General features: G+C 43.2%; 1 protein-coding gene across 1 annotated transcript in view; it reads left to right on the forward strand.

Annotated features, from left to right (window-relative positions):
- The window catches only part of DOCK2 (dedicator of cytokinesis 2), a 410,412-nt gene that overhangs the window by 91,808 nt on the left and 293,522 nt on the right, over window positions 1–25,082 (forward strand). Inside the window, exons 23-25 of the mRNA XM_060146542.1 lie at window positions 11,337–11,445; window positions 22,619–22,689; window positions 24,469–24,575. Of these exons, the coding sequence (XP_060002525.1) occupies window positions 11,337–11,445; window positions 22,619–22,689; window positions 24,469–24,575 (287 nt within the window). The remainder of the gene's footprint in view (window positions 1–11,336; window positions 11,446–22,618; window positions 22,690–24,468; window positions 24,576–25,082) is intronic.

The raw sequence follows: 25,082 nt of genomic DNA on the forward strand, positions 1-25,082 counted from the left end.
TCTTCCTTACATTGAGCATCAACACATTGTATACCTGTCCCAGGTACACTGAGCCCTAAAACTTGGTCCTTCTTTTTAAGCCCTTGACTTGATAATGAAAGTTTCTAAAAGTGTCGTTGAAGTATTTGTCTAGTGGTCAAGGTTTTGGTTTGCATTAGCAATCAAGTGTTTACCCGACAAATATTTATTGAGTAGCCACTGGACCACTCTGCTAAGCACTGGAAATACGACAATGAATCAGAGAGACTCAAGCCTAGTCATGGGATTTTTAGTCTAGGTGGGAAGGGAGTCATTAAGCAGGTAGTCGTGTGGGCGCATATGAAATTAAGAGAGATGTGTGTGTGAGATGCCTTGAGAGCATGTAACAAGGAGATCATATCTCATCATGAAGTCAGGGAGGTGTCCTGGAGGAAGTGCCATCTGTGACCTGAGTGATGAGTAAGAGTTGGCAGGTAAAGAGGAGGAGGGTGTAACTGGTGAAAAGAAAGCTGGAGGGAGGTCCCTGAAACAGTAGAGAACTTGACTCAGTTGAGCTGTGGAAAGGCAGAAGTGACTGGAATTCAGTGATGGAGGGATGAGAGTAGCAGTAGATTGCCTGGAGGGACAGGAACAGAGATCTTGACGATCCTTGAAGGTCAGGCCGTGGCATTTAGACAATATCCTGAGGGAAATTGGGAGCTATACTGACTCTTTTTTTTTTTTTTTTAAGTGTAGTTGATTTACAATATTGTGTTGTTTTCAGGTGTATAGCAAAGTGATTCAGTTATACATATATATATCTGTATTCTTTTTCAGTTCTTTTCCGTTAATTATAAGATATTGAATATAGTTCCCTGTGCTATACAGTAAAAAAAAAAAAAGGGATTATGAACAAGTGAATGGTATGATAACATTTGTGTTTTTAAATTGGTCCCTCTGGCCAATGTGTAGAAAATGGATTGAAAGGAAGTAAGAGTGAAAGAAGGGAGATGGTTCAGAAACCTTTACTGGTGAGAGGTGACGGGGACTTGGATGAAGATGGTGCCGATGAGGATGAAGGATGGTAAATGGCTTTGGTGACTGTAGTTAACAGTACTGTGTCATGTACTGGAAAGTTGCTAACAGAGTATATCTTAGAAGTTCTCAACACACACACATGCACACACACGACTGTAATTTTGTGAGGTGATGGATGTGTTAACCAGCCTTATTGTGGCAATGCTTCTGCCACATATACTTGTATCACATTATCACGTTGTACACCTTAAACTTACACAGTATCATATGTCAATTATATCTCAATAAAGCTGGAAAAAAATGGTTTGGGGGGGTGGAATTAATGGGGCTTGATGACTGAATGACCCTCAGGCTCTTCAAGATCCACCCCTACTTACCCCAGGCTCTGGCTTGGGCAGCTATGAGGCCATGTCATGTTGGGGAGCTCTGCAGAGTGAGCAGGGTTGCCCTTGGATGATTGTCATACCCCATGCTGACTCTTTGACAATAGAAGCCAATTAGGAATCCTGGAGGTTTCCCTCAATGATAATGTGTCTCTTTAGAGATGAGTGACCCGGTGCCCAGAGTGATGTGACCTCCTAAAGGTGACAATACACAATGGTGCTGACATCTGTTCTAGAATTCAGTCCAGGGACACAGACCACTGGTCTTTCTGCCACACTGCCCTCTCCTGGCAACTTCTCTGGCCCTCAGCCATCCTACCACTCAACTGACGATTCCAGTAATGCAAACCTCACCTTGTTTGGACTCGACACTTCCTCAGGTGTTCCCAGATTTCAAAACAAAGAGTTTTACTGCACATGCATTTTTCAAACCAGCACCATTAGTAAAGAAACTGTTAAAAATTCTATTTAATTCTACACACCAAATGTCAAGGCTCTCAGTGGAACAAGATCATGTAGCCCGGGGTTACTTATACTTCTCGGAAAACCACAGACTGAAAGGGCACAGTTTAGATGGTTTTGGCATGACCACCGTTTAGAGTAATACTAACTTGACATTTCTTAGGCAAGTGTTTCTCTAGAGGCAGTCCATGCCAAGAACCAGGAAGTAGGTGAGAAGTCAGCATCTTGATTCAATGATTGTAGAGGGAAAACTGCCACCAGTTGTATGGCCTTGAGCTAGACCTCCTGGCTCCAGCTCTAGTTCCTATGATGAGAATGAGAGAGTTCAGGAAAGACCCTGGGGGAAAGGATTGTTGTAGAAAGGAACTGGAGGCCAAGAAACATTCACTCCCCACCCCCACCCCCCAAAAAGAGTAGAAAGATCTTTTTAAAATTAAAGGCAGTATTTACTTGTTATAAAATCAGAATATAATATAAAAGTGTATAAGGGGACTGTTGACACAATCCCTTTTCTAAGAGGTAATGAAATGATCAATTTAATGTACAGATTTTACAAAGTGTGTATGTGTGTGCACATGTGTGTAATTATTCTGCAACTTAATTTTTTTCTGTTATGATGTAGAGAATATTATGCTTAGTAAAATAAGTAAGAGAAAGACAAATACTGTATGTTATCACTTACATGTAGAATCTAAAAAATAATATGAATGAATGTATTTGCAAAACAGGAGCAGACTTACAGATAGAGAAAATGAACTTGTGGTTACCAAAGGGGAGAGGGAAGGGGGGGAGGGGCAAATTAGGGGTATGAGATTAACAGGTACAGCTACTGTATATAAAATAGATAAGAAGCAAGGATATACTGTATAGCACAGAGAATTATACCCATTGTCTTGTAATAACCTTTAATGGAGTATAATCTGCAAAAATACTGGACATTATGCCATACACCTGAAACTAACATGATATTGTAAATCAACTACACTTCAATAAACTTTAAAAAAAGATACCAAGGACACCTCCCAGGTCATTAAAAAACTAAAGGAAGAAATGGTAAGAGAAGCAGTCAAGACATAGTTTCTTTTTAGTACCTAAACTTTTTAGACCAACTTGGCCTGAAGAGAAAGAGCTGGAAGGACTTTGCTGAGTATTAGCTTCTCTTTCAAGTAGATGATGTAATCCGTCTTTTTCTCTATATGTCTTGAAACTGTGGAAGTGTGTGTGTGTGTGTGTGTGTGTGTGTGTGTGTGTGTGTGTGTGTGTGTGTGTGTGTTTCTATCCTTAGGAACATTGTTTTGGGAACACTCAATTTCTAATTATATTGAGGGAAAAGACCCTGAATACCATTTTTCATGCTAATGGAGAAATTTACCTAAGTGCAGACTTAGGCAACTTAGTTCTTCCTGCCAAATTACATAAAGGTTGCAGCTCCTCTCGGTAGAATGAAGGATGGCACAGGGCATACATCACACTCTATTCATAACTTAGCTTTTGCCTGCATTTCATTACCTACTTACTATTAATTTATTGTACAGGGTTGCCATATTTTAAAAGTAAAGTGAATGTTTTAGATGGATTGTTTTTCTTTCATTTTGTCCGTATTGTTAACTTCTATTTTTTTTTTTTAATTTAAGCTGTTTACACTTCTACCTGGGGCAGTTTTTCTTCAGTGATTGCATTAATTTTTGTGCATTCATTCTAGACATTATTCAAAACAGGATACCCCACACTTTGAGTTTGCCTTTTTTTCCCTCTCATCTACAAATCTTTCTTCCCTGGGGTGATTTACAGGAAGAAGACTGTTTAGTGAAACTTCTTTGCAGTTTGCCCTAAGGGGCAATCCACCTCAAATGTCAGATTCTGGGGAAGTAGCAGCTCAAGTAGAAATAATTTTGTCAATGACAGAAGGATTGGCACCAGGAACTGGTCTGAGCCCTGCCTGTGGACTGCTGGTAGTATTCAATTCAATCAAGTCTTCATGAAATACTCTCTGGCCACCAGAGCTGCTTGCCCATTCACACTGGCAACTTTGTAGTTATCCTAGCCCTTTCTTATATAGTTCCTTTCTAATAGGGTACAACTTAACTCTTTCTCTTCTGAGAATAACTCCTTACATTTCAACTTTGTTACCCTTCAAATGAAATTTTCTCTGGCTGCTGTTGAGCTGGGCAGCTCACTCCAGGCTCATTGCACCAAAATTCCATGTCTTAATCTGCAATTTCTGATTCATTTCAGGTCCATAGCATAGACCTTGGTGGTGGGAGAGGGGGTGGCGATGGTGATGATGACCACGTGGGGAAGAGTGGAACCAGAGAGGGGACCCTGTCTTTCATAATCCCTTTCCAGCCCTATTGCTTTGATTTCAATGTGCCTGCTGAGTGCACTGAAGGGTTTCTTTCTATAAGCAGGAATGATAAATGCAAGGATGATTTTCAGACAGACTCAGCTCCTGGTTTGCCTACAGTTATTCTTTATCCCAAATGGTAGGGATGTGAAGAGAGAGAGACAGAGACAAGAGATAGAAAGAGACACAGAGAGACACACAGAGAGACAGAGACAGAGAGGTAATAGAGAGGTAGGTAGGTTGGTTCTGGTCTTAGACTGCTGTGAATTTTCCAGAGTAATTACTCTTCTGAAACCATGAATGGCTTAATGGTTCTCTTTGTAAAGTCACTAATTTACACCTCCTGTAATAGAGCGAATTATTGGCTCAGGGGTAGGAATACCAGCCAAGTAACCGTGGATTTAGAGCCTGAACAAAAAAAGGTGAGAGCTAGCCATCTCACTTCCCTACACAGTTGCAGGATATCATCCCAGGGGCAAATGATGCTTTCCTATCCACCTGACTTGTTCCGGTCCCAGGGATCTGCTCTTATTTTGCTCTGTTCCAGGAAGCAGTATTGTGTAGTGGTTGAAGGAGTGAAATTTGCAGCCAGACAACTCCTCGGCTCAAATCCTGACTGTGCCGTTTACTAGCTGGGTGAACTTCTGCGGTTAGCATAGTGCCTGGTGCATATAGTAAATGCTTAATAAGTAGCAGCTGTTAACAGTATTAGTCGTCTTAGTGGTAAAAGTTATGATAAAAACTAAAGGTGGCAGAGCTGAAGGTGACTATTAATAGCATCCTCACGATGTTGTTTAGGTACCGTTAGCATTAGCTGAACTTCTATGAGTTCTGTGGATTCCTAAGACATTTCTGTACATCCACACTGAAGGTGCTGAAGTTCATTCATTTAATAATTTATCATTTGTTGATGCGTTTGCTTAAAACTCACTTTTGATGTTCCATGCCTCTTGCTAGACGTGGGGATATTATGACAAAATAGCCTTGATCTCTGCCTGCACGGAGCTTATCCTCCAGTGGAGAAGACAGGCAAGTAAGTGGTGATGATAAAGAATGAAGTATTCTAACAGGGAAGCCTCAGTCATTGTGACAGTCTGCATTAAATGCTGTGTGCAGTGCATATCATTCATCTAAGGAAATGCACTGGGTAAGTGGCCTCCCTTCTACAGTATTCCTCATGTCCTGGCATCACTGGGCGCACAAAAGTATCTTGACTTGTATGGCAAGGTAACAAAGTGGTGTGGTGAGATCTCATTATTTAAGTAATTTTGCTCAGTTCCGTGTAAGATCATGGAGACATTTAAAATAGAATTTTCATTTTTAAAAGCTTCCAGTGAATCTGGTCTTGCTCCCAGGCACTTGTGAAATGAGTCAGGTGTGTGTCTTGCCAAGAGCAAATTGAGGCAAAAGATGTGACCAGGTAAGGGAGACAGGGGCAAGCCAGGCCCAGGTCTAATCCTGGGGGCCTTTTCAGGACTTCTGGGAGGAAGGAGGGAGGCGGGGGACAGGCTGTGGTGGTGGCATGGGAGGGGGGCGAGGTGCTGAGGGCTGAAAGGGGCCTTCAGGTAGGTGGCTCACTGAGGTCAGTGTCAGCGGGGCCCCTGCTCCTTCCTCTCAGCTTCCATTCCCCTTGTTCACGCCTCTTTAATTTTTTTTCTTTTCTCATATGTAAGATGTAGATAATAAGAGCCTCTATCAAATGAGCTAATCCGTGCGAGGAACTGAGCACAGTGCCTGAACCTTAGGAATCACTCAGCAATAGTATTAAACTTTTATTGTTCAGCTTTTCTCGCTACCCGGCAATATATGATTTACCTGTGGGTTTGCCTCCTGACTTCTTGGGGCTGGGGGCTGGGGACTGGGTCCTGCTCCCGTCTCCCTCCACTGCAGTGCTTGGCACACAGTGGGTGCTCTATAAATGGCAGTTGCGTTTATGAAGTGGCTGACTTCTTCCTCCTAAGACTTTAGAAAGCCAAAAGGAGCGGATCCAGAAGAAACCAGTGCTACTATATAACAATAGTTAATAGTTATTGAGTGTTAACTCTGCACCAGGCACTGTGCTAATCGCTTTACATGCATTATTTTAATGTAGGACAACTGTGTGGGGCTAGGACCATTTTACTAGTGAGAAAACTGAGCCTTCTAGAGCTGAAGAAACTTAGCCAAGATCACCCAACTGACAAGTGTCACAGCAGGGTTTGCAAAGCGACACAGTCTCACTTAAATGTCTATGTTGCCTCCAAGAGGTGGGTAGGCAATCAGGAGGATGCCTGGGAATGTGGCTCAGGGGAGCTGGACGTCGCCGAGGTATGAGGCATAGAAATGTAAAGAGGCCGGTACTCAGGAAACACTCCACCCTGGATTCTAAGGTGAATCTTCCTCCTGGCTTTCTGCAGCCCGAGGTTGCCTTGGTGCGATTCTGCTTCCCTGCGCTGCTGGCCTGAGGTGGGCGTCTCCGTCTTCGGCTGAGGCTTTATGTACCTGCACAGAGAAGGTGGTGCAAGGCATTGTACACTCCATGTGGGGCCCCATTTGCATTTAGTGAGTGCGCAGCTGTGCACAGCGTCTCCTTAATGAATCACATGCCAGCCGAGCACTGCTGTATTTATCCCAGCCCCGGGAGCTGAGTGCCCGCCGTGGTTGGGCTTGCACGCCCCAGAACAGCACCTCGCAGGGTGTTCCAGTTTTTCTTGTGGTCAGGGCCTTTGGGCCCTTCAATAATTCGTCCCCTGGCGGAATCAGCTGGTTTCTAGGTGCTCTGAAGCCAGAAAAAATGTTTCCCTCCTGAAGCTATATACAGAGAACAAGTGTTAAAGAAGGACCTTGAAACCACATCTGCTGTGCCCTTGACTTCAAGGCCACATTTAAAGCCTTGCAGATAGACAAGACATTATTTTTCTTTCCTCCTTATGCTTCTCAGGGGAGGTCCCATGGTGCTGAATGCCCCCCTCACCCACCCCCACCGCCATCAGTTTATTTCTTCCACATAATCTAAAGGCTTTATGTATTTTTTTTCCTTAGTCACTCCTTCTAAGAAATATTCCTTTTATTTACGTACACTCAGATCAGAGAGTTTGCCAGTATGATCACTTCTGTGCTTAGGAATCAACAACAAGAATTACTGATATTTACTTAACACTTATTAAGTGCCAGCCATAGTACTAAGCACTTGAGATGTACGATCTCATTTTTTTCACCTTAAAATAACCCTTTGAATGAGCATTATATCTCTGTTTTATCCACAAGGAAGGTAAGATTCGGAGATGTAATTTGTCTGAGGCCAAACAGCCAGTCTATGGAGGAGTCTAGCTAGATAGCAAAGCTCTTTACACTAAATAGTTTTTTGCTTCCTTTCTTCTTCCCAACTGTAGTCATTTTCTTCAACTGTTCTTCCCATTCCCAGCAAATAAAAGCCCAGGCTTAAAAATTCACACACACACACACACACACACACACACACACAATTGATAAGACTGCAACGATTTTGCTTAATGATGTAGTCAACTGTAAAACGCAAGCCATTTCCCCAACAGAATTGTTTTTACCCTTTATAAAACTTCAGCAGGTATAGCATGTATTTCCTTCCCTTGACTAGAGTGTGGTGTTAAGGTACTTAACTTGTGACATGAATAGCAGGGAGCAGCTTGGACTCCCAGGGAGGCAGGTACCCCAGTCTTGGCTTCATAAGATCTGTGTCACGTGTGCTGTGCTGTTAGGTTCTCAGAGCATAGAAGGAGAAGAATGCTGAGTTCTGGGTCTAGCTATGCCACTGGTGCAGTCTGTGACCTAGAGCGAATCACATGTCTTGCTGGTAGAAATTAAATTCAGTTTCCCAAGTTTAATTTGAGTGGAAAGCCTCGACTTGATTTTACCGCCTAAAAGTCTCTTTTCCTTCCTACCTCGGTCAAATAACCTTTAAAAGATGGTAATGAAGCTGAGTCACCTCCGCACTCAGGCCCTCAGTCTCTTCATCTGTACAATAGGAAGCATGGACCCAGTGCTCACTGGCGTCCCCAGCAGCTCTTGGTTTAGAACCCCAGGGAGCTGCAGGAACAAGCCCGTCTCACCCTGCAGAGCTCTGACTGGACAGAAGTTTTCAACGAATCAAACCAGGGCTAGTCTACGCAAAAAAAAAAAAAAAAGGGAGTTTATTGGAGGGATATTTGTGCAGCTTATAAAATCCAAGAAGAGTTAAATAACCAGACTCAGGGATGTAAGGAACCAGGGTAGCCTCAAAGATCTCTTCAGCAGGAGTTCATGAACTTTCCTCCTGGAGCACTGCCTTAAGATGACTCCCAACAAAGCCCATTTCTGTGTTTCTCTGTTAAGAATGATGAATTCCAGGGAGGGAGCTGCCATGGGACTATTCAGTTATGGGAGGTGGGCTGGGGGTGGGGGGCGCTAGGGTCACCAGCAGGAGAAAGCTGCTGGAGACCATTTTTGTCGGCAGTACCAGTGGTTCCCAAGAAGAGGACCTGGTGGGATCCCCTCCGCCCACCGCGCAAGCCACACACACATACGGCCACAAGTATACAAATAAGTATGCCTTACAGAGAAAGTCCGTACATGGTAAATAATGATGTAAGTAATGATGAGCTCACCATGGGCAGCCACGTCTGGCTGTTAAATGTGGGAGGGAGACACCATAGACCAGGAACAGGAATTACGATGTCGCTTATCAGATGTTTTCAGGCGGCTGTGGCTAGAGGAAAGAGCGAGGGATTTCAAGGCAAAAGCCTTGGGGGATGGACCGTCCATTAGCTTAGCTTTGGGCACAAAGAAAAGCTCACAGCACCATCTCACAGGGAAAGCATCACCACTTTGAATTCAGACCCTCCCTTCCTCCCTGCCAGACCTGGTCTCATCTTTTCCACTTGGATGGGATTTGGGCAAGTCTCAACCTGTTGAGAGTTTTTTATGTCTTTATCGGTGTAATACTCCAACAATTAACAACAACAAGACAATGGCTAGCATTTACCAGGGCCCAGTGTGTGCCAAGCACGTCACATGTGAGCTGGGCTCCTCATAATCCCTGGACACAGTGCTGTGACAGCCTGCATTTGCAGGTGAGAAACTGAGGCTTACAGGAATTAAGAGAGGTGGTAAAGCATTGAGCACAGTGGTCTGCGAAATGATTGAGAGGGAGGCTTAGGAGCCGATGGCCAGGTTTGAATTCTGGCTCCAGCACTTACTGGCGTGGAGTCCTTGGGCTTAAGTCACCAACCTATAAAATGGTGATAAGGATGGGGCCCCTTACCATGGTGTGGTGATGAGGGTATGTGAGTTAATAATACAGACAGTGCCTGGGGCAGAGTGATCCTCTGTGATGTTTGCTGTTATTTATAAGGTCTTCAGTTAGTACTGGGCAGAGTGGAGATTGGAACCCAGGCTGACTCTAAAACACATCGTCTGTGGCAGAACATCTCTGTGTTCAGGACTGAGTGGTGTAGGAGAGGGGAGAAGGGAAGAAGAGAAGGAGGAATGGGACAGGTGGGGACAGAGAAGGAGAGAAGCCTTAGGACTCCTGGCTCCTCTCACAGCCTTGTCTCTATGACCTTGAAGTAGATACCCAGAAAGTCAGCAGCAGTTTCCGGATCCCTGTAGTGGATTGAAACATCTGGCATTGACTTCCCCTTAAGCTTCTTACTTCAGGAGGCTTTAGGAAGGGGCCACCTAGGAAAAAAGAAGAGAAGGAGACACAGAGAGTGACTGAGACAGAAGAAAGAGAGATGAAGTCAAAGAGAGAGAGAATGGCAGAGGGACACCTAGAGACTGACAGAGAGACAAAGCGAGTGATACTCAGGAGAAGAACAGAGAGACGCACACTTAAAGACAGAGAAAAGAGGTAGGAGAGAAGCAGGAAGAAAAGAGGGGCGAGAGCATGGGTGGGGGATTGAGTGGAGACAGCGCTGAGGTGGCCGTGATGGACCGCTCGACCGGTGATTGATGGAGCAAATAAACCCCTTAAGTGTGTCGGCGTTTTATCTGGGGAAAGCACCTTCACGGCAGCTGGCAGCTCAGTGGTGTCTGGCTGTGTAGGGCTGTGACAGGAGACCCTCTATCTGAATGGGAGACAGAAGCACCCTTCTCTGTGTTTCACCCAGAATGCCAAAGATTAGGCTGCAGAATTTTCACCCGTTGGCAATAAAAGCTTGTTTGGAGAGGCCTTGGGGTGAACGACACTCCAAGGCTGGGCCACGAGGGCACTGAGACTCAGGGGCCTGGAGACTGATTTTATGCAAGGGGATGGTTTCTATAAAAAGTCACATGTATATATTAGACAGGCCTTGAAAATCTCTGCAAGGATATCCTTAACGGTTGCTAATTTTATGGTAGGATTAATGAGGAGTCTCACTTCATAAGTAATGCATTTTTTTCTTTTTACAATATCAATGTAGGGCCTTTATAATCAGAGGCAAAAAATTTTAAATTAGGTATCAAGTACACTCCTGAAATAAGAGGACAGGGAAAATGATGGCCCCTGATGTGGAACAGACACAACTGTATTCATCCGACAAGCGGGCAGTGGCTAAGGGGAAGTGTATTTGAAAATATTTCTCCTTGATACTTTCAAGATACTTTGAAAGTCTGATGACCACAGTCTCCCTCTGATTCTTGCAGAAGGATGAAATTATTAAGGTCCTCTCAGCTTGGATGAGTTTCATTCCTTTGAGGTCCTTCAGGGTTTGAAAAAAGGCAGGAGGGGGCTTCCCTGGTGGCGCAGTGGTTGGGAGTCTGCCTGCCGATGCAGGGGACACGGGTTTGTGCCCCGGTCCGGGAGGATCCCACATGTCACGGAGCAGCTAGGCCCATGAGCCATGGCCGCTGAGCCTGCGCGTCCACACCCTGTGCTCCAAAACGGGAGAGGCTGCGGCCATGAGAGGCCCGCGTACCGCAAGGGGAAAAAGAAAAAAAGAGGCAGGAGGGGGCGGTTTATTATGCCGAGTCAGTTGGATGGTACCTGTTCTGGGGACCTGGGTTTCCCCTGAGTGGCATATGCAAGCAGCGACTGCTGAATCAAGCCCCCTCCCCTTAAGTCCCTATCTCCACCCCTGTCTCTTCTCAATTTCAAATGAAGTTTGTGGCCGGCACACACTTTCAAAGGTATTGCCTGTTGGCTTGAGAAATGACTCAGATGTGTCTTCTTTCAGGCTTTACGAAGGCAAGGAACAGATGGAGTTTGAAGAATCCATGAGACGCCTCTTTGAATCCATCAACAACTTGATGAAAAGTCAATATAAAACAACCATCCTTTTGCAGGTTGGTTTACACTACAAAAGAAAAAAATTCTGTCTTTTCGCTTGGTCATCTGATAGATAACAGCGTAGTGAGATAACGTCTACTTTTGCTTGAATAGCAGCCATGTGTTAATTGAAGGCCTGGGCTGGCCCTGTGGTGTAAGGATCGTGAACACCAAGGGCTCCTCGGAGCAGGAGATGGCATATTTATTGTTCGTTTCCCATGAAGGTAGTGGTGCCTCTTCTTAAATAACTCTGAAGCTTTTGCTCCCTGGAAGGAAGGAGATCAAACCCGATCCACTTCTAGTGGTGAGAGAAGTTAAGTTGTCAGTCTCTTAAATCGTCCACTTTTTATTCTCCACACCATAAACTGAGCTCCCATTTTGGGGTGAGAATGTCCTCAATAAACAAGAGATACTTTGGAGAAAATGGGTCCTGTAATTTAGTGGTCCATGACCTACAAACTCTGTAAATCTTTGAGAAACCTTGAGGTCTAACCCTATGTTTGAGAATGAGTTTAGCAGCCAAGAGGCTGAGTGAAGAGGCTGTTTCAGGGAGACTTCCTGACTTTCACAGCATTTATTCACAAGTGTTCGGGAAGAGCTGCCTCATGAGTTAGGAAGAAGAAAACCCAGACACATTGATTTAAACCAGTGGGTTAATGCAGAGTACCTCCTCTTCTTTTGATCAGAGTTTTCTTTTTCATTGCTAATTTAAATACTAGCTAGCTATGCCTGGGGTTGCCCAGCCTCTGGTTAGAACGAATGAGGTACTAGTTCAGCCAGAATGCAGGTGAGGAGGCAAAGGCAGAGGTCTCTCTGGGGAGTGTTGGCTGCTAACATGATGGATTCCAAACTTTGCATATTAAAATCCCTTGAGGATCTTGAATAAATTCTGATGACTGACTACCACCAGCAAACATTCTAATTTAATTAGTATGGAGTGTGACTAGGGAAAAGGGAGTCTAAAAATCTCCCAACTTGATTTTAGTATGAAGCAAAGTTTGGGAATCACTCTGCTAATGGCTTCCTTAGAGGGGAGCTTTGTCTCGTTCATCGTTGTATCCTCAGCACCTAGAACAGTCCTAATACATAGTTGATGCTTGATAAATATCTGTTGAATGAATAACCCTCGGAATAGGTGTTCAGATCTCTGTTTTATAGATAAGGAAATTGAAAGGCTCCTGTGCACTAAGGGGTGTAGCTGGGATCCGGATCTCTTTCTGCCTGGCTCTAAAACCATGCTCTGAGCCGCTACATCACACTGTTCTTTATACTCCACATTTAGCACCTACTGGGGATATGGTGGTTTTCTCTGAAATGAGTTGGGGCTGCAGTCTTACAGTTTTCACCTTCTCTTCCCTCTTGCTAGTCTTTTTTTTTTTTTTTAAAGTCTTCCCTCTATTCCTCAAACCCTCATCATTTCAAAGCAAAGGGAGTAACGGGAGCAGGGGGCAGCATGAAGAAATATGACAAGAGCCAGAGCCTATCACCCCGGAGGCAGAGTGATTTCCACACCTCTTCACACTGATATCACACTGGAAGCAGCTGATTTCCAGTGAGAGACCACACAGTGAGTGTTAGGATATCCGGTGACAGCTGAGGATGCCCGGTTGCAATGAGAGGCTGTGGCATTGCATCAGGTCTGAAATAGGCTCCAAGGAAGCTGAAGTGTGAGGGAGCAGAAACGATGGACAAACAGAGGAAGCCGGTTGGTGGGGAGGAAATCGGAGTAGATGCCCCAGAGAAGCAGAGGTGCCAGGAGAGAGACCGCATGACCCTGAGAAAGACAAGGGGATAAGCCATCCTAGAGCCACCCTTTCCAATTTCAGCACCACTTTCCCTGTGATGAACTACAGGTATTTGGGGGGAAGGAATAAAGGGCAGAGGGAACAAGAAGGTAGGGAAAGAAAGGAGGAAAAAAAAAAGGAAGCAAGGAAGCAAAAAGATGAGCCAGGAGAATTTCTGGTCCTGAGGAGACCTGGGTCAACAGAATGTTCTTCTTGATCAGCAATATGATTTTACCCTGGATTTAACTTCTCAGTGTCTCTGTTTCCTCATCTATAGAACTTCACTGTTTGGATCAGATGAACATTGTCTGCAAAAGAGCCAATTATAAAATGCTATGCAAATGCAGAGAGCCAATAGGATTATTATGGCTTTGGCATGAGTCAGTAAGAACCCAGGTCCTTATTGTCTGGGTAACTGTGTCAGAAATGTCTTGTTTTCCAGGTTATGCTGGTTTCTCCTTATGGATTTCTACCCTGAAGTCATGGAAAGGGACTTTGTCTCTTTTTAAATTTACTTTAAGGGTCAAATTTAGCTTCTAGGAGTTACATAAAATCAATGATGCTTTCCATCTATTCCTATGGTTGTTGAAAAGTTGTCAGAGAAGAATGTAAAGTCATATTCAAATACAGAGAGCAATACCATTTGAAAAAAAACTGAATGCTGTTTTAGGGTGCCAGGAATGGGCCGATGAGGGGAAAGGAGTCAAGGCCATTTGATGTTAGCAAACCCCACACAAGAGATCTTCTGCAGACTTTGACATTTGCTACAGGAGAAAGAGCTTTGGATTTCGAGCCAGAGAGATCTGGGTGGGAAATGGGGCATGCCCCCTTGGGCAGGTAACACTGGGCAAATCACTTCAGTTTCCTGGGCCTCGTTTATCCTTTTATAAAATGGGAAGACTAATTTAGAGGATTATTGAGAGGATTAAATAAAGTAATGCATGTAAAGCATGGTGTGTAAAGCCTGTTACATAGTTCCATTTAAATAATTTTTAGTCATTTATATCTCTCCCTCCTTTACCTCATCGTAAAACAGAAGCCTTGAGGGCATTTTCCTATAGTGGAATCTGGAAGGGAATATTTTTGTTTCTAACCCTGTCACATGAAGTCGAACAGTGTTAGGTCATCCAGTTATTCTGTTAGATCAAGAAACAGATATAAATTTCAAGGAGGATAAACTCACAAGAACTGACTCTATGAAAAATAAAAAAGGAAGGGAAAGTTTCACCAGTGAAATAGTACAACATGACTGTAGTCTTGATTCTGAGCCTGCATGGGGGTACAGTAGGAAAGAATGCTGTGATCTATTAGTAATGTCTGCCATAAGTTTTGGATGAGAGCACGGAGTAAGAATGCCAATGATTGACATTCTAGTCCAGACTTTCTACTTCCAGCTGGGTAGTGGCTTAGGTGGAAACCCTAATTCATGCCTGCCTCAGTTCAGAGTAAAGCCTATCTGGTTCAATCTCAGCTTTGGCTATTGTGAGTTTTGGGGCCCAAGCAAGTTATTTCTCAATGTCTGAGTTTCATCTGGCTTTTGTGAATTGCTTTCTGTGGTTTTCCTTATTGTTCAGAGCTGGCATGGCAGTAGCTCACCCAAAGCTATGGAGAATTTAAAGCTAGCCATCCAAAGAGGGTAGAGGGAGCATTAAAAACACGTTCCACTGATTGAGTACTTACCGTGTGTCAGGCATGAAGCTGACCTTTCACGTGCAGTGTTTTTAGCCCTACCAAAGGTCTGCAAGGAATCGCTGTCTTCAGTGTCCACAGAAGGCTCATAAGGTTAAATAATTCATCCTAAATTATACCTATTCATAGTGGTGGAGCTATGATTTCAATCCACCCAGCTCTTCTAACTCCAAAGTTAATATTCTTCTCTAAGCCACAACGAATGGGTATGGCCAGGGGTTTCCACGTGTTTTCAAGAATGGGCTGTATGCTCAGCAGTCCCCATGTATGCCAGCCCTGTGAATATTGTTGATAAAACTGATGGCAGAATGAGACAGTCAACACCAGACAGTTGTGAATTGGATGTAGCTCAAGTGTGAGTAATGGCCATTTGGTGACGTTGTGCAGACCCATTAGACCTTTAGGGTCTAATTAGACCTCCTTTAGGTCATGATTCTTTATAATTCTCCAAGTTGATGGTATGAGTGGAAATAAATAAGCAACTCATAATTGTATGATATGCTCTCTTGGCCACTATGATCGCCACACATGATTGCTAATATAGCCACTAGAGTGTCCAGGAGTGCAGGGGGCTCTGCCTTTTAGGTCTCCAGTATCTGAAACAGTGGCTGTCACATAGTGGGTACTTGAATATCTTTTGGCTGAGTGAATGAAAGAATGAATACTAGTTTGCACTATTTTATGTTCTAGCATTTATTATGTGTCACATGCTGAGCTAAAACCTTTACATATACTGTTAGCTTATTTGATTTTTATAACCACCACCTTATTAGGCAAACACTCTTCTTATCTCTACTTTACAGATGAGGAAGTGGAGGCTTAGAGAGATGGAGTAACTTAACCACAGCTGAGAAGTGGCAGGTCTGGGACTTGAATCCAGGCTGTGTAAGCCCAGAGTTTGAAAGTATGGTTTCATTAAAGAGCTGAGTCTTCAGGCAAAATGCTAGGTGGCTAAGCAATGAGCAACGTAAACAACAGTACAGATGGGCAGATGTCTGGTCTGCAGTTATGAAGCCAGGCTAATTAAGGAGGCCTCTTCCTTTCCTCTCTTTTCATTGTTAAGTTTTGTAAAACACCCACATGTCCGAAGTAAGGGAAGAAGGTAGTTCCTTCTGGAGAAGTGGCCTACAGGCTGCCCCCAGAGGTAGGAGAGGGGAGACTCATATCTAACAGCCAGAGCCGGAGTTTCATCTCCAGTTGTTAAATGATTCTCTACTGTCCCCTTCGTAACCACCTACCCTATACTTAAGGGCAGTACTTGGGAATGTTGGATTTATGGAGGGTAGGATGAAATTTTGTTCCAATGAGGTGCTGCAGTCCCATTGATAGCTCTTATTTTTCATTTAATCGTCACATCAACCCTATAAAGTAGGTGACTTTATTCCCTTCATTCTCCTGATGAGGAAACTGGAGCATAGAGAATGAACTTCCCCAAGGACACTCACGTAAAAGGGACCCACCTAGAGTTGAACTTGGCCTCTTCAGCCAGCCATTTTAAACACTGCATTCTCCTGCCTCATGCCAAGACTCAGGGGCCAGCACACTGTTGGGTTACAGAAAGCACAGAGACATTCATATCCCAGAACCTATTGGTCCCTCTTCCCTTCCCTTTCACTGAAAGACCAGTGGCAAGGGTGAATGTCTGGGGAGAGTGGATGTATTTTCCTCAGGGACAGCTTAGCATCTATAAGGAAGCTGCTGCTTCTGGTCACCTGTGGTGAATCCCTGTAACACTGTTTGTCCAGTTTCCATGGACCTTGACTGTCCATTACTTGGCTAAAATAAAAGGGTTGAAAATTGATGGGATGGGAATATTGTGAGAGCTCTTGAATGAGGAGGATGTCTAGTGTTCTCGTATAACCTTGCACCATTGCAGGATGTGTTCTTTTGCCCAGAAGTCTGTGTCTGCTGGCACCAACACTGTGCAGTCTTGGTTAGAATGAAAAAGAGAGGGCGGGGGGAGATAAGGAACCCTGGAAACACGTAGAAGACAAATCCCCGTTGAGCTTGAGGGAGTGCAACTGTGTGGTTTTGATTTTTGTTGCTATTTTTAAGCATCTGTTGTGTGCTAGCAGCCCAGGATTATCAGCTCTGGTGAAGTCCATCTGGAGAGCAATCATTTCAAGTGTTTTCCTGCGACTTCTCTTAGGGCCACAGTAAAATCACGATTCCTTGATTTGGGGCTGGCTCTCTTCTTGTGGCCTGTACCTGGCTTCTGGCAGAGGGGCTTGGAATTGATGATTCATCTAGGAAATTCACTCGGTGCCCCATTATAAACTAATTACTGAGCTGGAAAATGTTGTCCTGGTGGCCATTCTTGCAACCTTCATATATGTGGTGAAGAGGATTCTTAACTTAAGGCATATCAGAAAAACTGTACCTTCTTTCAAAAGCCATTCTCCTAAACGGGAGATGTTTCTTTATCTGCCTCCTCCCCCACTTCAGCCTTGTCTCCCGTATTAAAACCTCCGCACTTACCAAGATGGAAACTTTTCCTAAAGCAGGGTAGGCAGTAGTAGAGCGTACTGGTCCGAAGCCAGTTGGACAGAATCAGGTACATATCTTTGCTGTGTATGTGGCTTATTAGCTATGTGGCTTCTGGCAAGTTATTTTTACCTCTCCGTGCTATCATTTTCCTCACTGGTAAAGTGGGATGACAGTGTCTATTCATAGAGCAGTTGTAAAAATAAAATGAGATCATGCATGTATAAAGTTTCCGATAATGGTTTGCTATTTTGATTAATATATTTTAATCCTAATATATACACAGGTATATGTGTATATATATGCACATACACACCTACATAAAAACATCGGTTTGTTTTTATTAAATATTATATGTGATATAGGGATATACACTATGGGATGAAAGTAATAACACAGGAATATAATTTTATGTGCAATAGTAATATTAATGAGAGTAAAGATAATAACAACAGTAGAGCAGCGCAGTTCACAGGAGGCCAACAGGTCTAGAAAGCCAAGCTGTTTCTAGTCCCAGACCTTAGAAACTTGCAATGAATGGAGGTCTCCAGCGGGTCTTATGGCTGAGCTCTTCTGCCTCCTGGGAGTGCTTGGTGGTAGTGCCTGCTTGAACCCACCTGCTATTACTCCACTCAGGTGTGTCAGGGCTGTGTGAAGGTGAGGACTGTGGACAGGCCTCCTGAGGCCAGTGCTGGCTGTGACAACAGACTTGGCAAACTTCCTGTCCCCTTTGGAAAAGAAAACCACAGGCCTGCCATTTCTCTGTGAGGCCCCCGGGACCAAATGGAAGTTTAATACACCTGTCGAGGTGATAACACCCTTTGAGTCTCAGCATGACAACCCCTCAGTTTGTTTTACTTTATTGCCAGCCCAGGGCTGGGAGGCTGGGAAGATTGGCTCCTTCTGAAGCAGCCCTTGTCCCGGCTTTGCCCAGCTCCTCTTTACTACTAGCTGAAGCATTTAAGTGTGAGTGTCCATGTAGACACCTGGTGATTAGTGCTCTACAGTATCACTCTGAAGCCCTGGAATCACATGCAGCCCTTGAAAGCCAGCAACTTGCTGCAGACACTGAAGTCCTGGCTTTCCCCAACTCGCCGAGAATTTCATTTCTGTTTTTGTTCCCTCACTTTGGTCTTAATTATGGTGAGTCCATGTTACACTTTGTCCAGGTGCCGGGTAATGAGGGCTGGTGTCAGAGAGATGAGATAAGGAGAGATCCAGCACACGCACTTTTGGGGGCCTGCTGCGTGCTGGGCATTACAATAGCTGCAAGGTATACTTTATTTTGCATCATTCCTCTCTGCCCCACATGAAGATGCTGAGGCTCAGGGGGTGAAGAAATGGGCCTCGGAGCATGCAAGTGCTGGGTGGAGCACAGGGATCCCCCCCACACCCCGCCCCAGGTGCCTGTGGGCCCAGAGCTCTATGTTTCTCAGCCTAAGAATGAAGGAAGGAGCAGTTTGCTAGAATGCTTAGATGGGCTTTTATCAGGGCGTGTGCCTCAGATGTCTCTTTAGGATGTAGGGCTTATACGCTGGCAGCCCACGGGAGAAGTGCAGCCTGCCGGTGTGTTTGATTTGGCTAGCACAGTGTTAAAACAGGTGAACAAGAATGACTCATTCTTTAGACAGAGTGTGGGTTCCACATACCTCCTGTGCCTCCACTGGCCTGTGCTCTTCTCATTTCACTCTTTCTGCTGCTTTCCCAGCCCTGCAGGCATCTGCTTTTGCCATATCTTGATGTTTCCTGATACAGATGGCCTGACCAGCTAGGCTGAAATGTACTGTATACTATAATTGCCTGGAAGAATGTCATAATGCATCTTAGCATATTAAAATTCTGAAAAGTTCTGCCAAAAAAACCCCTCCAGAAACACCTTACTGGTTTATCTTTGCTTAAATCAAACTTTCCTCTAATTATTTGATTGCAATTCCTTACCCCCGCACCTTCCCGCCACAGAATACCTAACGTCATCCTATGGGAAAAGGGTGTCCCAATAGACCCTAGTTTTAGAAACATTCACTTTGGAATCTTGTTATCTCTTGCCATCTTGATTTGAAAAAATAAAGAATAAATCTCTGGACACAAAATCCAATAATGTAAAGAAAAGATCTGACACATCTGACAACATACAAATTAAAATCCTACTGTGCAATGAAAGATACGATAAGCGAAGCTAAAAGACAAGCAACAATCAAACTATAGGACAAGCAAGAGAAAATTCTTGCAAAATGTGTTACTGCAAAGGGGTTAATTTTTTTTTAAACATCTTTATTGGAGTTTAATTGCTTTACAATGGTGTGTTAGTTTTTGCTTTATAACAAAGTGAATCAGCTACATACATATACATATATCCCCATATCTCCACCCTCTTGTGTCTCCCTCCCACCCTGCCTATCCCACCCCTCTATGTGGTCACAGAGCAGCACCGAGCTGATCTCCCTGTGCTATGCGGCTGCTTCCCGCTAGCTATCTGTTTTACATTTGGTAGTGTATGTATGTCCATGCCACTCTCTCACTTCGTCCCAGATTACCCTTCCCCCTCCCCGTGTTCTCAAGTCCATTCTCTACGTCTGCATCTTTATTCCTTTCCTGCCCCTAGGTTCTTCAGAACCATTTTTTTTTGGGGGGGGAGATTTTTTGATGATGGCCATTCTGACAAGTGTGAGGTGATACCTCATTGTAGTTTTGATTTACATTTCTCTAATGATTAGTGATGTTGAGCATCCTTTCATGTGTTTGTTGGCAATCTGTATATCTTCTTTGGAGAAATGTCTATTTAGGTCTTCTGCCCATTTTTGGATTGGGTTGTTTGTTTTTTTGATATTGAGCTGCATGAGCTGCTTGTAAATTTTGGAGATTAATCCTTCGTCAATTTCTTCATTTGCAAATATTTTCTCCCATTCTGAGGGTTGTCTTTTCGTCTTGTTTATGTTTTCCTTTGCTGTGCAAAAGCTTTTAAGCTTCATTAGGTCCCATTTGTTTATTTTTAATTCCATTTCTCTAGGAGGTGGGTCAAAAAGGATCTTGCTGTGATTTATGTCATAGAGTGTTCTGCCTATGTGTTCCTCTAAGAGTTTTATAGTGTCTGGTCTTACATTTAGGACTTTAATCCATTTTGAGTTTATTTTTGTGTATGGTGTCAGGGAGTGTTCTAATTTCGTTCTTTTACATGTAGCTGTGCAAAGGGCTTAATATTAATGATATATAAAGAATTCCACACCAATAAGAAATCACCCAAAAGAAAAATGGGGAAAGAATATAAACAAGCTATATATAGTAAATACAGTTTTTCAATAAGTATAGAAAAGGTGCCCACTGAACTAGATCCAAAAATTCGCAGATTGCAGTTGCAAATTATGTATCAGATTGACAAAATGAGACAGATTTGTATACTAGTGTTAGCAAGGTTATAGGGAAAGGAGTAGAAGGAAATTGATTACTGCTTCTAAGTTAATATGACATTATCTCCTAAAACGTATATGTGTATACATTTGTATGTACATTTGCATATGTGTACATACATTTCACACACTAATTTCTCTTCAAGCAGCCCATCCATCACACAGGGGTTCTCACAGATACACAGATGTATATTTTAATATTTTCTTATCACTTATTTTATAATAAAGAAAAACTAAAGATAGCATGGAGTCCGTCAGTAAGGAGGACTTGGTGTACCCATGTGAACATTGTTGTGCAGTGATTAGAAATGAGGAGTGCACTCTGTGAAGTGATGTGCAAAAATACTGGTGATAACATGGTTAACTGCAAAAAGCAAGTTACTGAACTGTATAATCACACACATACATGTGCACATGCACATGCATGCACACACACACAAACACATCCTTGTTCATGCACAGAAAACAGTTGGGACTCACCACAATATTGACAGTGATCCCTTCTGAGGAGTAGGGATCGGGGCTGAGATGGAGATGTGGGACTTCAGGGACAATTTTCACCCTAATACTTGTGTGAATTTTTTAATATCAAACATATAATACTGACTTGTAAAAATCATAACTAACAAGAAAAAAAAGCGTGGGGGCATGGAGAAAAACAGTGCTATTTGAGGGTTGCAAGGAGTGGCTCTGTAAGTGGCCTGCCTGATTGTGAATCCTGGCTCTGCCACTTGCTAACTTTGTGACCTAGTTAGTTATTGAATCTTGATGCCTTAGGGGTTCCTGATCTATGAAAATAGTGTATCCCTTGTAGGCTGAAATAAGGTTTAACAAAATAATCTAACAGCATGGTGTCTGCTCCACTGAACACTCTCAGAGGATAGTCATAATTGTTATTTATGTTAACTAAGAAGTGCAACTGTATATGGCTAGGATAAGATTTTCTTTAAAAAAAGAATTTTCTCTATTTTAATTTTGGTCTGTTTGTAAAAGGATGATACTTGTTGACTCTAAAACACTTAGCATATACAGAAAAATAAGAAGAAAATATAAAATGGATACATCTACCAGATTTTTAAACATTATTTTCCAACTATGTGACTTACAACTCCTCCTGTGGAAATTACAGTCTACTCTGCTGTTTAGCAAATGGTGCTGTTTTGCAAGGGCCTGGGTCTTTTTCCCACCTATGGATGTATCAGTTATCTTGCACAGAGGACAGAAACAATCCACCACAATGCCCAGTTTTCCTAACCCAGCTAGTGGACCAAAACACGCTGACGATTGTTCACAAATTGGCCAGGGAGAGAAAATAGAAATAACTCAGTCCATGTCATCCTTGCCACCAACAAAACAATTCAAGCTTACCATCTTCCAATAAAGATAGAAGTTACCCTTTATTGAGCACGTAAATATGTCTGGCTCTCTGCTGGATGCCACATTTATATTATTTTGAATCTGTACAATCCTGCAAAATAGACATTATTTCCTCTATCTTATGGATAAGGAAATTGAGACATCAGAGAGGGTAAGTGTTTTGTCCAAAGTCACCTGGCCACTAAGGAGTAGACCCAGGATTTGACTGTAAGTGTGTATAACCTCAAAGTTTTTGATTGCTCTACTCTACATTGCTCCCTTGAAGACAGAAGAAACTTTTGAAAGAAGTACACCTGGTGTTTCAATCTACATGCAGAGTCTGAATCACTGTAGCAGTGCCCAGGATTCAGGATCATTTTCCCTTGATCTGTGTTATGTTGCAAAGTATTCTCACCACCAGGCAGAGTTGTTGGCCGTGGGCACTGCTCATGTTTATTTCACTTTCTACCTAGGTGGCAGCTTTGAAATACATCCCATCTGTCCTCTATGATGTGGAAACCGTCTTTGATGCAAAGTTACTCAGGTGAGCTTATGGTGTGTACTTTCCTGGGCTCTGTTGTCAAGCCAGGGATTCAGAGGGAGAGGAGAGCTCTTGTGGGTAATTCCAGCCAGGCGCTCAGCGCGGGGACAGGGAGGACACATGGTCAGAGCTTCCTGCAGGGATATTGGTGTGGGATTTTTACAGTTTCATTGGGTTGTGTCAGATTTGGTGAAAACCAACTATAAAGTAAACATACTTCTTTGACAATATCAGTGATGCAGAATACGAACATGTAGGTTAAAAAACTGATGTTTGGTGTAAATGTCTCCATTTCACCTGGGCTTGAAGGTTATTTTGGGATTCCAGTCTTTGCCCTGTAAGCCCTGTAGTTACAAATGGAGAACAACCTATGGACACTTAATGGGATAATGAGACGGGCTCCCCTTCGCTCTCTCCTTCTTCACCCCATTCCTCTCATGGGAGGAACACATTATTTTACTGTGCTTATGCTCTTAGAATAGGGGCATCTGAGCCAGATACACCCTTTTCCTCTTTTTCCTAAATTCACTTAAGTTCCAAGATAACGTATAGAAGATTTTTAAAACTTTTTATATTGCAATACTTTTAGATTTGGAAAAGCACTTCAGAGATAGTGTATAGAGAGTTCCTGCATACTTTTCACTCAGCTCCCCTTAATGTTCACATTTTAGATAACTACAGCATAGCTATCAAAACTAAGAAATAAACATGGGCACAATTCTTTTCAGTGCATTCCAAACTTTATTCAGCTCTCGTCAGTTTATCCACTGTTCATACGAAGATTTCTTCTGGCTTCTTCTCATTCTTCTGGTCTCAAGCTAAATGTTATCTTCTTGGAGAAGCTACCTCTGAACATTGTAAATAAATTCTATTCCTCCCTCAACCCTTGCACTGTTACTCTCTGACACAACTCCCTGTTCATTTCCTTCATTGCATCTACGGCCTTGTATTGATTTGCTTGCTTTTGTGTTGTACGTTGACCTCCATTAGAATGTAAGTTCCATGCCAATTGGGACCAAGTCTGTTCCTATTGTATCCCACTGCCCTGCACATTGCCTGTCACATATTAAGTAGATGCTTAATAAGGATTTGAAAGAATGAATAAGCACAATGAGCTGATTTTGGAAAGCTGACAGGAGCTGTAATTTTGTTTCAGTGGTATTTTTATTTTCACTGTATTTGGAAAGAGCTATCTCCTTTTTCATATCCCAAACTGGTTCTAACCCACAACTTTTCAGAGTTTTTTAAAAAATTAAGGACGTTTTTGATCTTAAGATTTATCATAAAACATTACTAAGCATAAAACATAAGTGAATAAAACGGCATGGCAATGAAATTAGAATCTGGTTTTGAACCCTTGTTTCTTTGACCCTCCCTAGCTGTGTAACTTTGGGAAAGTTAGGTAACCTTTTTAAACCTTACATTTCCCACTTGTAAAATTGAGATAAGCATTGGATCTACGTCGTAGAATTGTGAGGCTTAAATGGCACAGTGGATGTCAAGTGCAAAACATGTGCCTGATACACACAGTAAGTGGTTGGGTTTCTTGATATTCTTTTCAGATTTCCACATCTCTTTGAACACTGTCAGTATTCAACACCAAGACCAACTATGCATACTTACTGAAGGCTTATCATGCACGGAGGTGGGGGGCGAAGGGAGCAGGAGGTACATTGTTTCTGCCCCTGCAGAGCTGGCAGGCTGGGGATGGACAGTAAGTGCCAGTGGGTGGCAGACATTGGTTTAACGAGCTCTGCGTGCTCTGGTTTTTCCTGCCCTTAGCCAACTCCTCTATGAGTTCTATACCTGCATCCCTCCCGAGAAACTCCAGAAGCAGAAAGTCCAGTCCATGAATGAGATAGTCCAGAGCAACCTCTTTAAAAAGCAAGGTGAGTGCAAAGCATCCTGGCCGGTTGGGGGTGCCAGAAACCCCACGTGCTCCTCACATGCTGCGCAGTTAGGAAATGTTTCTTCTCTAACAACTCCCTTGGTCTGAATGAAGGGGGAAAGCAGAAAGTAGCTGACGACTTAGATATCAGAATCTAAACTAATTTAGGGAAAACGTAGGCTGAACTGTTTGTTTTCCTGAGAAAGTTTACTGAGAGGCTAAATTTGGAGTCATTTTGCTGTGAGGTTTTTACTCTACGTGAGAAGTAGGTAAAGGTCTGATCCCTTCACAGAGGCACCAGTGGCTTCCGTCTCCTGTTGTGTGTGCTTCCAGGGGCACTCACTATATAAGCAAGCAAACACACATTAACTGTATATTCTCCCCTGGTCTTTTATTACTACTCTCATAGTAGCATGTTATACAACTGCTCTGGACGTTGCCTTTCTTCACGTAACGGTATTTCCTGGAGAGCAGGAAATGACAGTGGACTTGGGCAATGGTTGTGGTC

The sequence above is a fragment of the Lagenorhynchus albirostris genome, chromosome 3, assembly GCF_949774975.1.
Source record: "Lagenorhynchus albirostris chromosome 3, mLagAlb1.1, whole genome shotgun sequence".
NCBI classification, from domain to species: domain Eukaryota; kingdom Metazoa; phylum Chordata; class Mammalia; order Artiodactyla; family Delphinidae; genus Lagenorhynchus; species Lagenorhynchus albirostris.